The 16,076-nt window shown below is 63.0% G+C and overlaps 3 protein-coding genes across 3 annotated transcripts; 1 reads left to right on the forward strand and 2 right to left on the reverse strand.

Annotated features, from left to right (window-relative positions):
- Positions 1-256: 256 nt before the first annotated feature.
- MNEG_6934 (hypothetical protein) lies at positions 257-1,028 on the forward strand (the record flags this gene model as incomplete). Its single annotated transcript, XM_014044591.1, has 2 exons — positions 257-340; positions 648-1,028. 2 exons carry the CDS (start codon positions 257-259, stop codon positions 1,026-1,028), a joined length of 465 nt encoding a protein of 154 aa, XP_013900045.1.
- Positions 1,029-2,246: 1,218 nt separating this feature from the next.
- Positions 2,247-9,057, reverse strand: MNEG_6935 (Vacuolar transporter chaperone 2; the record flags this gene model as incomplete). The annotated part of the gene is made up of 17 exons (XM_014044592.1): positions 2,247-2,450; positions 2,721-2,819; positions 3,055-3,171; positions 3,301-3,383; positions 3,656-4,634; positions 4,854-5,014; positions 5,200-5,257; positions 5,408-5,526; positions 5,747-5,838; positions 6,055-6,086; positions 6,243-6,374; positions 6,617-6,710; positions 6,852-6,933; positions 7,118-7,184; positions 7,416-7,532; positions 7,733-7,956; positions 8,202-9,057. The coding sequence occupies 17 exons, from the start codon at positions 9,055-9,057 to the stop codon at positions 2,247-2,249; spliced, it is 3,516 nt and encodes a 1,171-aa protein (XP_013900046.1).
- A 4,540-nt stretch (positions 9,058-13,597) lies between these two features.
- MNEG_6936 (hypothetical protein) lies at positions 13,598-14,032 on the reverse strand (the record flags this gene model as incomplete). Its single annotated transcript, XM_014044593.1, has 2 exons — positions 13,598-13,719; positions 13,882-14,032. The coding sequence occupies 2 exons, from the start codon at positions 14,030-14,032 to the stop codon at positions 13,598-13,600; spliced, it is 273 nt and encodes a 90-aa protein (XP_013900047.1).
- Positions 14,033-16,076: the final 2,044 nt, after the last annotated feature.

Here is a 16,076-nt window from a genome sequence, read left to right on the forward strand (position 1 = left end):
GGTGCGTCATGGAGGGGGTGGGGTGGCGGGCTGCTGGCCTCCAGCTGGGGTCGCTCTCATACGGCGCTGTGCTGGCGCAGGGACGAACGTCTGCCGGGGTTTGAAATTCGTTGCTGGGGCTGTTGCACCCCTCGATTTGACGCCCTCAACCAAGGCCCTCGCCACCCTAACCTCCGACACAAATCCTTTACACACTCCCCCAACTGCCCCTCTCCCCCCCCCCAGGAGTGCGTCCGTGTCGCCCCTGCCCCCCTGGATGCCCAACAGCTTCAAGGACCGCCTCACAAGCGCGGCGCCGGACGAGATTGAGATGATGCTGTCGCGCGTCATACCAGACAAGGTGGGGGTATGGAATGGGGGGTCAGGGCGGCAGTGAGGGGAGATCGAGCTGTGTGTGTGTGCAATCTCACAGGCACGCGCGCACACGCGCACACACGTACACACATACACACACACCGTGTGTGTATGTGACCTTGTGAAGGCTTGTGCATGTGCGTGCGTGTGTGCGTGCGCGCGCACGTGTGGGCTTCCAAAAATATACAAAGCGCTGCTCTCTGCAGAGGATGTCGGTCGAGATCCTGTGGCATCTTGAGCCCCGGCCGCCTCCCAGCAGCCACACACCCACCAACACCAACACCATGATACAGATCCCGCAGGGCTGGATTGATGCTGAGCTGGCGGCACGGGAGGCCGACAAGGCCGCAGCCACGGGCGCCAAGGCTGCCGGCGGCGGCGGCAGCAAGGCCGTGACACCCACCACCACTGGCGGCGCAGGTGTGGGGGGCGGCGGCGCGGCGGCAGCGGCGGCCGATGATGCGGACGACGCGACCGGCAAGGCAAATGGCGGCGAGCGTTGCGGCAGGGGCGGCAGTGGGGGCGCTGCGGCGGAGCAGGGCGCGGAAGACGAGGAGGCAGCTGCTGGCAACGGCGACGAGGAAGGGGGCGGCGGCGCGGCGGCGGGTGACGAGGCTGCAGAGGAGGGCGAGGCGGGGGAGGACGGCGCGGATGACGGCGGTGCGGGGGATTGATGCCGCTGCCTGACGGCTCCAGCAGCAGGCGGGGCTTCCCAGCATTGATTACTATTCATGCAGGTTCCTGTCCTTGCTGTGTGTAACCCTTGCATTCTTTCATAATCGTCACTCTGTTCTTCACGTCAGGTTTGCCGAATGACGTCGTCACGTGGGGTGTAGTAGTTTTCTGTAAATGCACTCCACAGCAACAGCAGCAGCTTCCTTCTGCTTCGCTTGCGGCTAAGCTTCTGTCAACAGGCTGCACACCAGTGGAGAAGCGAAAGCCACATGTGGTTGTTACTACAACTCAAATCGTTTATTTTCTGGGGTCGAATGTTTCCCAGCCAGCAGCCAAAAGCATGGGCTGCCCAGCAAATTAGGGCCGTCACCTGACAGCTGGCAGCGGACCAAGTCCAGGAAATCCTCCCATTGTCTAATCGTACCCTGCCTGCATTGGCACAGAGAGCTGGCGCATCATGAGGGGGGGGGTTGAGCCACAGGGCCCAAAGGGGGGCGGGCAGCACTCCCGCCCACCCGCAGACCGGTGGTGGGGCAGCCACCCGCGACAAAGACCAGCAGCTACCCAGCCACGCCACCGCTTATCAACTGCAGTAAAACCCCAGCCACACGACGTAGGTTTGGGTGCAGGCAGCAGGAGTGCCAAGGAGCCACGCAATGCTGCTGCACCAGTGCCGGCATGAGCCGGAATAAAGTGCTGATGCATTCTTGTGGTGCGTCGCAGGACACCAAATGCCCAGCGCGTGCGGGTGCCACAGGGCACCCCTGAGTGACCTCACCACCAGCCAGGCCCAGCTACTTGCTGCAATGTGAGCAGCACATGCCGCCAGCCGCTAACAGCCGTCCGTTCTACCAATCTCCAGTCCTCGCAAACGCATGCAGCAACACTACCATACAGCACGTGCGTGGGCAGCACGTGAACTCCACCCAACACAGGCGGCGGCCCCCCCAAACGTGTTTTCTAGCCATGTTGCACCTTGCGCGGAGCACTGTTGCTCACAATTGCGCATGTGGTGGGCAGGCTATGCGCACTCAGGCCACAGGGGTGGTGCAGCAACTCACGAACCCGGAGTGCACGCAGCTGCGGAATGCGTCACACCGGGCAGTGCAGCAGTGGGGCACCCCTGCCGGGCCCTTCCAATCTCTCTGCCGCCCGCCCAGTCGCCTTCCCTGAACGCCGCTGCTCCTCGCAGCACGCCGCCCCCAAGACCGGGCCTCTCAGCCCGCCAGGCTTTTCGGCGCACCCAGGCCTCCGCCAGCGCTGCCGTGCCCTGTCACTGCGTGATCCCCGCCGCCTGCCCCGCCGCCGCCGGGCGTCCCCCACCCTCCAAGGGAGGAGGCCGACAGCACGATGGCCAGCGTGACCACCACCAGCAGCAGCACTGTCAGAGCCGCAGGGCCGTAGCGGTCGTCGTAGCGCACCTGGGTCCGGCGGTGGCAGTCGTGGAGGTTGCGGTTGGGGGAGCACAAAAAGGCGTGCGCAGACGAGCTGGTCCGGCTGATGTGTGTGCGGACAGGGTATTGAAGCCGCCCAGCAGCAGTGCGGCGGCTAAGACGACGACCGGCACTAATGCTGAGACAGGAGCATCGTTTGACAGCCCAAACCCTCCAGGCAGTCGCTGCAACCGGCTTCGCGACTGCAGCCTCAAAACCCCCCCCCCCCACTTCACCCCCTATGCGCGCGCTCCTCACCGCCTCCCTGGCGAGTATCTGTGCCGCCCTCTTCTTGTAGATGTACAGCGCATAGCCCATCATCACCACACTGGTGGGGGCAATGGCCGCACCAGAGACCTGGGGGCGGGGGGTGGGCGAGGTGGGTGGGTACACTGGGATGGCGGATTGTTTGCACTTGAGTTGCAGGCGGCTAGCTCACCCCTCAGCTGTCCGCAACCTGCCCATGACAGTACTGTATCACTCAAGACCTTGGGAATAAGCGTCAGCAGTGCTGGCGGTAACCCCACCCTTCCCGGCCTCTCTGTTCCCTCCATCCGCTCCCATGTCCCGCCCCCCCCCCTTCATCGCGCACCCTGCTGGCCCTGCAGAGGGCGCTGTCCCAGCAGGAGCCCGTTGACGCGTCCATGACTGAGGACCCCGTCAGCAGGCCCAGCCCCGTCATGGCCACCAGCACGCTGATGTTGAGCCACTGTTGGCATGGGGGGCAGGCGGACGGCACCCGGTACAAGTGTTTTGGTGGTGGAGGTGGGAGCTCGGCAAAGGCCGCTGGACAAGGCAGACTCGCGCCAAAGTGCGACTCCCAGTCAGACATACGCACCTGCAGGAAGGTGCGCTCGTTGGCGAAGAAGGTCTTGGGCTCGATGCGTGCGCGCACCAGCTGCTGAGAGCGCGGCGTCTTGCCTGGTGTGCGAGTGTGTGCGTGTGCATGTGCGTGTTTGTGTGCGTGTGCGTGTGCGTGTGCGTGTGCGTGTGCGTGTGCGTGTGCGAGAGTGTGTGCGTGACTGTGTCATGAGCCCAGAGCAGCAGAATACATGGAAAGGATACCACATCTGTTGTGAGAGTGCCAGCCAGGGGGCAGTACAGGCGTCACTTGCATCCGCCCCTCATTAGTGAGGTTGAATTGTAAAATCACGCACGCTACCCCCAGCAGCCATGCACGCCGCTATCCGCACCCGTGAAGCCTTGCAGGTGGTCGTTGGATCCGCGTGCGGCGGTGCTGTTGTTCGGCTCGCGCTGGTTGCCAGACACGGGAGCGCAAAGCGCACCAACCCCTGCAGCCCCTGCAGCACCGCCGCCGCCACGCCGGCCGCCCAGGAGGCGCGTCTTCCGTGCGATCATGACGCGCGCCCCGCGCAGCAGCCGGGCGCCGCGGCCGCCGCCGCGCACGTCCCCGGATGTGCCGCCGCTGCTGGTGCTGAGCCTCTCGTCCGCTTCACACGCCCCCTTTGAGGCCGACGCTGCCACCACCGCTTGCTGCTTGGCGGCTGCGGTGGTAACAGCGGCCGGCGCCTGGTCTCGCCCACCGTGCTCGCCGGCTGACGCTGTGTCGCCACACATGAGCCCGTTGGTGCCAGCAGACTCCAGGCCTCTTCTGCCGCCGCGGCTGCCGCTGTTGGGGGACAGCAGTGGCATCTCTGCCATGAGCTCTTCAATGCTGATCGCCACAGAGGCCGGTGCGGCACTCCCCTCCTGCTGCTGCGGCGCGGCCCCAACAGCCCCTGGGATGGCCTGCTGTGCACCCTGCAGGCCCCCCTGACCTGCCAGCTGCAGCTGCTGCGACGCTGCGCCCCCAGAAAAGGCTGCCACCTCCAACGGGCCCGCAGGCTGTGCTGCGTCAGCGCTGGCGCCCTCCTCCTTGTCCTCTGGCCCCAGTATTGGCAGCACCAGGTGGTCGAGGCTGCCGCAGCTGGTGGCAGTGCGGCCGCTGAACCCGTTGGAGGCGGCCTGGATAGTGAAGCTGGACAGGCTGGCGCCAGGGGCAGCAGCTGGTGCAGGCCGCCCGCGGCGCACAAAGATCTTGAGGCGGCTGTGCAGGGACAGTGGTCCCAGACGCACGTCGTTCCCGGTGGAGGCGGACAGTAGGGCGCTGCTTGGGCCCAAGGGGGCCCCGGAGGAGCCCGGCAGCACCAGCCATGGAGGGGGTGGGATGGCCTGGGGGGGAGGGGAACGACAGAGGGGTGCACCACACTCGGCGCACAGTGAGAGGCGCACCACACTTGGCGCCACAGAGCGCGCGGACAGCGGCGGGCCCCATGCATGGGTTCGGGGACTGCGGCCTGTATGTGTGCAGGCCGGGCCCCCTATGGTGACGTGTCGCTTGGTTGCTTGAACCCTAACCCCTAAACGCCGGAGGGCATTGTCTAAGCTCACCTCGGCCTCCCCGCCATCGCAGCCGACCCAGCACCGCGGGCAGCCCCCCCGGACCTCCATCTCATTGGCCGTGGCGGGCGTGAAGCGGCCGCAGTCCAGCTCGTCAGGCAGGAACCAGGGGGGCGTGGTGGCGCAGGCCGCGGGGAACAGCAGCGCAGACCCTGCGGGATCGCGAAGGGTGGAGGGCGATGCGCAGAGGGATGGACATGTGATGCAACTTTAGGTTTTGGATGTCGAGGGAAGCAGTGTTTGCATCGAGCACAAGAGTTGGTGCAACTAGAGTTGTTGGCGCCAGGCAGCCTTGCTGCAAGCGGTGTTTGCCTCTCCAAACACACTCAAGGCCCACCGTGTAGGAACTTTGAGAAGCGGGGCACCTCCACCAGCAGACCACTGGCCAGCAGCTCCTGGAGAGTGCACCGAGGTTGAGGGTCACTACACTTGGGCCCGCATGAGCTCTCGAAACATACATCACCTTTGTGCATCCAGCCCTGCCCCAGTTTATGTGTTGAACCTTCTCTGTCTAGCCCAGGCGGCCCTCTGCTGCCCCCACTCACGTTGATCCAGGCTGGCTTGATGTCTGAGGCGAGCTTGATCTCCAGGACGCTGTAGGGGAAGCGCACCGCATCCCCGCCGGGCAGGGCACCAGCAGTCTCCAGCGCGGCGCACCAGTCCCCTGGCAGGTGCAAAAGGAGGGGAGGGGCATCATGGTGGAGTGAGACATGCATGGCTTGCTTTCAGGCATGTCAGAATGATTCTATGGCCCCGAGGTAGGCTGACCTTAACTGCCCCGGACCAACTGCTCAACTGCTCCACGTGCCCACCGCCACACAAAAGGGGATTCCACTCATATAAAAAGACAGCCCCCTGCCACCCTCCCGCGTCCGAGTTCTCACCGGGTGCCTTGTGAGCCCCCCTCTCCCTCAGCAGCAGCATGTGGTCGTCCAGGGACACGCGCACAGCAGCGCTGTCGTACGCCTGCCACGCACTGCGCGTACCATACGTGTGCACGGCGGACACGGGAACAACTTGGGGTGTTGGCTGAGTGGGGGGTGCAGGTTGATCAGAGAAGATGTTTTGCTAAGGCACATCCCTCAATGCCGCAGTACAAGACAATATGCGGACAACGGGAGATGTGTTTGATTGACTGTCGGTCAGCCATAACATGCCCAGTGCGCGACATCGGCCTATGGTCCGCGCCCACCTGCGCACATACTCGGTCCGCACAGACGGGCCCTGTCGCGGCAACAGTGACAGGCGCCAGGACTCAGGCATGAGTTACTGCTGTGATGGCACAGCGTGTCCTGACATAGCACCCTGCTGCTGAACCAGGCCTGGGTAGTCTGCATGGCAACTCTTCGCCCCTTGCCATGTCAGACGTCAGGCACCCACCTGCTCCAGCCGTGCTAGGTGCTGCTGCACCTCTGTCAGCAGCTGGGCCTTGGACCCCTTGCCCAGGTCACAGGGAGACAGGGCGCCACACAGGAAGGGTGCCACCTGCTCCTGGCGCAGCGACGCACGCTCCTGAGGGGCGAGGCAGGCGTATAACAACGCTCAATGAAGGGGCGATTTGGCGAGGGTGTGTAAGGGATGGATGGAGTGCGCTTGTGCGTGTTGTGATTGGAGCAGTGTGGTACGGCTGTAGGCATACATCTTGCTGGCAGCAAACCAGAAGCTCTAGCTGAACCGCGGTGGCGCCACGTGGGCTGCGAGCCCGCATCTATTGTGGCGCCAGCACAGTTTAGACGTGGGGCTGAGCGGCCCACCTTGACGCTGCGCTCCCCCGTCCAGGGCTCGCGGTGAGTCTTGCGCTCCACAAACACGGTCTGGCCGCCATCATTTGGGCGGCGCGGCCCGTACCTGGTTTGGGGGTTTGGCAACAGGTTTGCAGCGTGCAGCACCGCGCTCTTGTGACCGATCTATTGGTGCCAGAGACACTGCTGTCAAGTGCACCGTGTGAGCAGCCGCTTCGCTGACAGATGAGGAGTCTGGCGCGCTCACCACCTCATGCGCACAGCGCGTGCCCCGTCCTCCTTGGCGAGGCGAGCGTGGTACGAGGCCAGCCCCTCAGAGTCAAAGTACACTGGTTTGGGACGGGGAGAGAGTGCGGGAGGGGGGTGGGCAATGCTGTTTTTGGGGGCTGGGAGGGGTCATCGTCCAGTCTGTGATGGGTCTCACATGCAGATGGGAACGCAAGGATAGCCCTGCATAAGGTGCTTTTTGGTGACCTGGGGGCTTGGTGTGTGCTTAATGTGCCCTAAGCTCACCTGAGGACACCAGGGTGCTGCCGGCGCCGGCGCCAGCCTGGATGGCCGCAGGGCTGTCAATGTCTCCCTGGGGGCGTTCGTCGCAGGGAGGGGCAGGGGGACTCAGCGTGATGCCCTCTGCGTGAAGCTTTGTCCATGCTAGGGGCTGGAAGCACAGTAGCAAACTCGTAACTGTCACCCCAAGGCTCGGTGGATCACAAACGTACGTGGCCGCCACTGTTCGCAGCCCGCCTCACACACGTGGCAGACCAACCTCAAACCAAGGGTCGGGTCCCCCACCTCCTCCCCACCTCCTCACCTGGTGTACCGGTGACTTGGCGCCGTAGACCAGGAGTGGCAGGTGGCGGCAGAGGGCCGCCTTGACGCGCAGCACGTGGGCAGGGCGCACCCAGTACTTGGTGGTGGAGCGCGTGAACTGCGGCAGAGGACGTTTCGGATGGGCAGCGGCAATTTTGGTTGGGACGAGGTTGGGTTCCCGGTACGTGTTGTTCCCAGCATGTGCCTATAGCAAGGCGGGACCAGTTGGTGTGGTGATTGGGCAGGCATCACAGCTCTCAAGCAACTCACTTACGAAGAAACACAGTAACAACACAGCCCGCTGCAACGGCAACAAACCTTGTCCGGGGCCTTCCACTCCGCTGCGCCCGTCGTGCTTGCAGGCTCCGCCGATTGGCCGCTCCCGTCGACCCCGGCAGCAGCGGCCTCCAGCGCCGCAGCTTCGCGGTGGCGGATGCGGGCGTGCAGTGCGGAGAGCGCCCAGAGCGCTGGCTCTGACGCAGCAGCACCGCCCCCTGTGATGATTCTGTGTGCGGCCTGGTGGTAGACGTCTGGGGCCACGCCTGGAGGGCATGTGTGTGTGTGTGTGTGTGTGTGTGTGTGTGTGTGTGAGGGGGGGTGGGGAGTGGTGCAACAGGGGTGGAATGAGATGAGAGCCAACGGTGGGATCTTGGTTGAGCTGGACAGCACAAGAGGCAGTGCTTTGGGCAGTTATCGTGCATCGGAGCACTGACTCAGGGGCGGTTAATCCTCAACGACAAAGCGGCACCCTTCCCTTCCGCTGCGCAAGGGCGGGCCTGCCTCCCACCTGCAACGTACTTGCCCTGCTGACCAGGAGCAGAATGCGACACCACTGCAGTCACAGGTGCGCCGTCCAGCATGCCGCTCCCCTCCTGCCTCTGCCTCGGCTGCTGCCACCGCCGCCACCAAGGCTGCCTCTGCTGCTGTCTCTGCTGCTGCCAGCTACAAGGCGAGGCTGCATCGCCGTCCTCCCCGCTGTCCCTGCACATGTGGGCCGTGGCCGCTGCCGCCCCTAGCAGTGCGTTATCGTATGCTGCTGCCAGGCGCGCCATGGACTGCACGGCGCTGCGTGTGAGGTCGTCCAGGGCCACCAGGTCAGAGGCCGCCCTGTCAGCAGCGGCGCGCAGGGCGGCGCAGGCCGCGACCTCCGCCGCTACCGTGCTGCTCGGCGGCGCGCACGTGACCGCGGCGCTGACTGTGGGGGGCAGCTGCCGGCCGAGGTCCGCGAGGCGCGCCAGCAGCTCTTTGTGGGCGCCAGCCACGAGGCGCCGGGCGCTATGCATCTCGGCCTCGAATGCTGCCATGAAGGGACTGTGCGCGGCGAGCGCGCCAAATGTGCTGTGGCCATTCTGGTGCTGCAGCTGGGCGGCAAGGTGCAGCAGGGCCAGCACCATCACGCGCGGCACAGGAGGGCCTCCACCCTTGCCGCCGCTGCCCATGATCCGGATCAGTGCGTCCTCATCGCATCCTTGGATGCAGGCCAGCACCCTAGAGAGGCCCCTTCGAGCGGCGCATTCCTCGGCACGGTCCACCTCGGGCCTGCCGCCCGTTTCGGAGGCGAGCAGCTCCGCGAGGTGCGCCTCTCGCACAACACCGTGATGTTTAACGAGCTCTAGCAGGCTCCTGGCCGTCGTGTGAGCCATGCCGCCTGTGCAGCGTGCACTTTGAGCCCTGACGCGGGCCTTGGCCACCGAAAGGAGGGAGCGCTGACTTTACAGCATCTTACTATCTTCGGAGAACACTTCAATGGAAGCTGTGAGCGTGGACAGAGGGTATCAAAAGGTCCCTCTGACCTGCACGCCTCAGGCACGGGGTCAACTGATCACGGCGCTGCGGCGGGCAATGTATGCACGGTGCACATAAAAGCAGACACGTGGATAACACAAGCTTCAACTGTATGGAAGGAAGGGACTCTACCGCTTTTCATCCGGCACCCGGAGGGCGACGCGCGACGGGCGGTTACTGCCGCAGCTGGCGCACGTCAGGACAAGCGCAAGCGTCAACTGCCCAACACAGTTGTCTGGAAAGCGCCGGACTGTGATTTGTGTGCATCCTACGCTTAGAAACAAAATTTTATTCAGCTTGAACAACCTACCAGGCAGTGAGCAGCACAGCCGCTCAATCCCCATCACAGCAACTTTTCCACGCAGCCCCCTCGTGGCCAAGCACTGACGTCCCTGCCTTGGGCCCTTGAGATGCGCCTCTCAGCAGGAACCACGCATGGCATGACCTGGAATCTAGTGTCGATCGTGCTTGCTCTCAGCATGGGCGGCGCCAGCACGGGTGCGGCTGCAACTTCAGCGCAGGCAGCTGTGGCGGGCGCGCCCCTCGATGTGATCGTGGTGGGGGCGGGCATCAGCGGGCTGGCAGCTGCACGAAACTTGACCCGTGCCGGGCTCAGAGTTGTGGTACTTGAGGCACGCAACCGCACGGGCGGTAGGCTACAAAGCGTGGACACGGCTGCAGGTACGTGTGAAGCGCAGCGGGGGCCGACCATCACCTCGGCCACATCACCGGGGTTCTTGGGTCCCAGGCCAAACGCGAAGCCCCCTCGGCGTTTCCAGGCCTTTGCAGGGCTTGATAACTTAGTTCTGCTCTGCACTGATATGCAGCCTGAGTGGAATGGAACATAGAATAATTGCAGCAAGCGAGGGCCGCAAGTCCGTTCCGACACGCTCTGGCAGACTGTCAACTGCTGTGCCGCTGTGCGGTCCCGTTCGAGCTGTACCTCCGCCCTTGTCTTGCTTGTGTGTGTGCAGGGCAGCGAGTGGATCTTGGTGCGATGTGGATCCACTCAGCACGCCCTGGTAATTCCTTGTTTGACCTGGCTCAAGCCCTTGGCCTCAACGTCAGCAGGTGGGTCAAAGCAGTTGCCGCTTGGTCACCGTGTTCGGGAGGAGCATGGAGGCCGGCCCAGGAGACCACGCTGCTGCAGCACATGCCTCCAAATCATCACTGGTGAAGCAGGCTGGGTTAGGGTGGAGGGGACATGAATTTTTCACCATTATCCTGTGTACCGCAATCCCCACCTGCTTGTGAGCCCAGGAAGCAAAACTACAACTCTGGGGCTATTTTTGTCCCTGGAAGTGGCGGCAGGCGGACCAATCTGCCGTCGTACACCCAGGTCCTCAGGGGTTGGCGCGGCCTGGACACCAACATCACCCGCCTCAAGGCCGCGGCTGCTGCAGCCCCGCCAGGAACGGTGCCTGACTCGCCACTGGCTACGCCGTTTGCTGAGTGGGTGGAGCGGTCCCACTTTCGGCCACAGCAGGAGCGTCAGGCGCGGCTGCTGATGCACACCCGATGGCAGGTGCGCATCATTCCCACAAGGCCCATCGCTGCAGCAGCTGTGTGCTTCCTGCTGGGATGTAGCCCATGCCGGTCGGTCAAAATCGAGCATGTGCAGGCTGTGCCCCCTTCTGCCCCGTCCCCGCCAGACCCTGCTCAATGCCAACATAAGTGACCTCAGCACACTGCGCTTTGGTGACGCCAAGAAGATCCCAGCAGACGATGGTGTGCGCCTTGACCTGCCTGCACGGTGCCGTTGTCAGCTTGGGTTGCTGTTCCTGCATCGCCTAACATGGGTCGCCTGGGACAATCAGCAGCAGCCAGTGTGCTGCGTCTGTTTTGAACGCTGTATATCAGCAGGCCGTGACCTTGTCCCACCCCTCATGTTGTCATTCTTGATCGAAAATTGCCACGCCCAGTGATGCTCGAGGAAGGCATGCACACCTTTGCAGATGAGCTTGCACAGGGCCTGGACATTCGCATGGGCACAGGTGGGAGGGGTCCCAAGGTCACCGCATTATCAAGGGGGGGGATATCACGCGATCCATGACGAACAAGGCGTATGCAACCTCGCTGTTTGGGTGGCTGCTGTGCTTTGTCGCTCCCATCTCAACACCAAAGCCTGATGATTTCTCAGCTCCAACCTCACCCTTGCTGTCAGTGCTCTCTTTTGCGGCAGTCGTCACCCGCATTGCCCAGGATGCTGGTGGCGTCACCCTCACCACTGCTGACAACAACACCTTCAGCGCACCACACGCCATCGTGACCCTTCCGCTGGGGGTGCTGAAGGAGAGTGCCGCTGCCCTTTTTGGAGCTCCGTTGCCACGGGCAAAGATGGCTGCTATCCAGAGCATGGTGTGTGGTTGCATTTGGAAGCCCGGAGGCCAGCGGCCAAGGAGGGTCTCTGCTTGGGTATCTAGTTGTCCGTCAGCCCCAGGCCTGTGAAGCCATAGACCAGGGGTGCTCCAGGCTTGCTTCCATTTTGGTGCCACTGCATCTCAGCCAGTGCGCACTGACGTGCCCCCCTTCAGGGCATGGGTGTCCTGGACAAGCTGGTCCTCGTGTTCAACGAGACCTGGTGGCCAGGGACAGCTGACTTTGTGGCGCGGGAGCTGGTGGATTTGAGTGGGCGTTGGTGTGTGTTCCTAAACTACGCAGCGCTGTTCAAGAAGCCCATACTGGTGGCGCTCAACGTCGCTGCCACAGCTGCGGACTTGGAGGCACTCAGCGATGACAGCATAGTGGCAGAGGCGCTGCAGGTGTGCTGGCTGTACGCGATCCGGATAGGTTTGACTGGCACAATGCACCTCACCTTGCTGACACCATCGAAGCTTGCTTGCAGCCCCGGGGACAGCCAGCTGCTAGCTAGCCATAAGCAGGTATGACCCCACACTCTTGCTCTACGGGTTGCTGTGATCACAGCAATCCAAGACCTCATGAGGTGTTGAGCGCTTCTCACCCCCTGTCAATGTGGCCCCTCCAACAGGCCTTGCAGGACATGGGTCCACCTGGTGGGGTCGTCCCAACACCTGTGCAGGCCTTTGTGACACGCTGGGCGGCAGACCCTTTTGCCCGTGGTAGCTACAGTTTCTATGCAGTGGGCAACCCTCGCAATATTGTGGGTGAGCTCTGGCTCAGGCACGACCAGTTACATCACAAAGGCGGCCATTCATGCGAGGCCTAAAGCTGTCATTGCTTATCTGCTGATAATGAAACGCATGTGGCATTCGATGGTTCCACTGCCAGTGGAACCACACAGTATGGGCCCGACCATCTTTGGCAAAGCGGTGATGCTGGCTCGTCTATCCTTGTGCCCCTCTCACAGACGACTTGGCGGAGCCGGTGGGGCGGCTGCTGTTTGCAGGGGAGGCCACCAGCCGCTCGCCAGCCACCGCCCATGGCGCATTTGAGTCGGGGCTGCGTGAGGCGGCACGGGTGCTGCAGATGAGGGACATGCAAGTCAATACAAGTGCATCCAGGGTGCTGCCGGCGGTTGCTGGCTGATAGGATGTATTGCTTTTAACCAACGTGTTACGCAAAATTATCGTCAGCGAGGTCCAAGCTGCTGCTGCTGCTGCTGCCCGCCATTAGCAGGAGGAGCCCCGCCGCCAACAGCGCCCGGTGTGCGCCTCAGCCGGTTCAATGCCGTTGCGGCCGTCGACGGCTTTGCCGCTGCTGTCGCCCGGACGCCCTGCTCTCCCGCAGGCAGCACAATAGTCGCCTCAGCCTGCCGCACAGCTCCACCCAAACCCATAGCCTGCTGCTCCCCTGTAGCCGCGCTCCTCTTGTCTCCACCGGGTGCAAGATCCCCTCTGCCACTGTTGCTGTCGCTGAGCGTGCTGAGCCCGAGCGCCTCCTCCCAGCGCTGCCGTGCGTCATCAACGCAGTCCTCTCCATAGCGCACATCAGCAACAAGGCGCCGTGCCGCAGCTGCGGGAGCGTCTTCCCGCGGGCGTGACGCGGGGAACAGCGCCACTGCTGCAGCAGACCACTCCTGCGCGACGTGAGCAAGGGTAATCAATACATGTTGTTGAGGCATGGGGCCCCGACTGCCACTGCACACCGATTGACTGCCTGGCACAGGAGTCAGGCCTCACCTCAACAACCGCCGCCATGTCGGAGGTAGAGGGAGAAGCTGGCAGTGATACCGCCTTCGCCCCTGGCCGCCCGATGTCGTGCAGCCTGTCTGCGCCTGCCGGGACCATCAGGGGACTCAAGTGGCCGGTCTGGGGCGGCGCGTTGAAGGCCCTGTCGCAATCAGCAACAGGGCAGGGGGGGGGGCGGGCGGCCTGCTCAGCCCCGAGCACACCCCGTTGCAGGCTGCAGAAATACGCAGAGGCACAGTCAATGCAATGCAAATCAGGAACATTTGGCGCCTGCGGCGCTTCATGCTGCTCACATTTTCTTGTCAAGCCCCACAAACACCAGGTGGTTGATCAGCTTGACAAAGCCCTCCAACGCCACCGCCTGCTGCTGGGCACCAGCCGAACCTGCCATGATGCGGCTGTCCCGCACGCCTGCACGAAAGGCACATACAGATGTGTACGCGGACACAGATCAGGATGAATGGTATGTTGTCTACAGAAACGCACAAGTGTGCTGGATTCCAGCAGCAGTCTACTGCACACATGCTCTGTGCGTCCCATCGTCATTCCCACCGGGACCCGCATTGTGCTTACCCTCGGCGCCCGCTCCACCCCCTGGCTGCAGCCCGCCCAGGTATGCCAGGTGTGCCCCGTTCGCGTGCGCCAGGCTACGCAGCGCCAGCCCTAGCACTCGCTGCTCTTCGGCGTCACGGCCCCTGAATACGTCCCACTTAGTGGCAGCCATGACGACTGAGATGCCTGAATGCACATGCGTGGTTTGTGTGAGTGCATGTGTGGCGTCCTCGTGGAAAGGGGGTGTGCTATTCTCGTGTAATGCTGACATGCAATGTACATACAGCACAAGGAGCAGCAGACACGCTGCATGTTCACGCCTGAAAAAAATTGGAGCATGGAAGGGACTAAGACTGCTCATATGCAAGCCGTTCATCTGCGCCTCCCAGGGAAGTTGTGTACCCAGGCCTGAGGGTTTCTGCTGCCACATGCCAAAACCCTGTAAGGGCAGGGCTCCCTTCCCCCATGCTCACCCGTAACATCAACTGCGGCCCGCTCCTCGCTGGCTCCGGCAAGCCTCAGTCGCGCCCGCTGGCGCAGCTGCTCCGGTAGCTGCAGCCCCTTGCGTTCAAACGCCTGCGGTGGTCAGCGGTGCCGCAGGGGCCCAAGCGCGGCACCAATTGCGCTGCATGGGGCAGCAAAGTGCCTAGTGCATGAGCAGCAAGAAGGAGAGGCACCTGGATCGGTTGAAACTCCCTTCACCCAACCGAAATGGACGCATGGCATGCCCAAACCCACCGTGTAAGTCGCCGCCAGCTTGCTCCTGACTGCCCCCAGCCACAACCGTGCAGCGGGCAGCACTGAGGCCGGGTCGGACAGGTCCAGAACAACGACCACCACGGCTGACATCACCTGACACAGGGGTTGACATTTGGGAATTTGGGCGGGGCGAGCTGCATGCATTCACGCCACCAGCGCAAAATCACAATCACGTTGTTGGTGGTGAATCGACACGCAATTCAAAGGGCTTCTGGCCCACTCCTCACCTGCTTAAAGGTCAGGAAGAGCGCGTCTGACCGTGCCAGGGCCAGCGCCGCCCCCTCGTGGCCCCCCAGCTCCCAGAAGTGAGCAAGACTTGCATCCCCGCCCCCGGCCGGCCCGCGTCGCGCAAAGGTGTACTCTAGGACACCAGATGGCGGTGGCACCTCCGCCTGCACAGATGCAGCACAAAGAGAGCTGAAGTGAGTCCATGAGGTTGGCAACACACAAGCTCCTGATCAGGCACCATCACGGCAGTCACAATTCCCCGAGAGTCTACGCTGCTGCTGCCCGCACCTTTGTGGGCTGCAGCACACGATTGAGGAGCGTCGTCTTGCCCGAGCCGCGGGCCCCGACAAAGTACACGAATGCATCGCCCCTGGAGCCTGGTTATCAGTCAGTGAAGTGTTAGCACAGCAATTGTGCTGTTGCGGGTTGTTGGTTGCAGCGCATGGAGCAGCGCGCCGGACTCACACCGCATGCGGTCGTGCAAGTCAGCCTGCAGCTCGTTGCGCTCACGTACCTGTCGCAGCCTTAGCCGCTTCTGCCTGCTGATCAGCCGCATTTGCCCATACAGGGCACAGTCTTGGGCCGGACTTGACGGCCATGCTGCTGGGGGCAGAGGGAGACAGGGTCCGCTGCTGCTCGCGCTGCCTCGTTCTGACTGCCAGGGCGTGTTGACCACCGCCGTCCTCGGCTGAATCGCAGCAGGCCTGCTGTTTACGGGAAGAAAATACTTCCGCCAAGATCCGAAACACCTCTCGTCCCGCTTTGTCGAGGCTGGATGCCGCGAGATCACCCGCTTTCGCACATCGAAGACTGCAGGATATATCTCCAGGGCTTCAATGATCGTCTTTGTTTTAGGCGTCTGGCTTTGCGTTACATAACGCGTAGCTGATACGGCTATGGTACCGTAGTGGAAAAGATCTGCAGTCTCATACGGTAACCTGCAGTAGGCCTTCGTTCATGGAGGGGCCTTCGGGGTGAGAGGATTCACTACTGGCCACAAATGGCAGCGGTGCGGCACGGTCGCCGCGGCTGCTGCATTCAAGTGCCCCCCATTGGCGTCGCCTCCTCGGCCCTGGATGTGAACTGGTGCTGCAGTTGCACCGTCACCGTGTGCATAGTATGGTGTGCCGTGTCCCACGCTGGCAGCGTCGAAGCGGTTGGAAACCATCATGTTCACACCTCGCAGGCCCGCCCCGCCCGCTGCGGCCCATGGCGGCCCTCTGCCGCCC

The sequence above is a fragment of the Monoraphidium neglectum genome, assembly GCF_000611645.1.
Source record: "Monoraphidium neglectum strain SAG 48.87 unplaced genomic scaffold scaffold01180, whole genome shotgun sequence".
Taxonomy (NCBI): Eukaryota; Viridiplantae; Chlorophyta; class Chlorophyceae; order Sphaeropleales; family Selenastraceae; genus Monoraphidium; species Monoraphidium neglectum.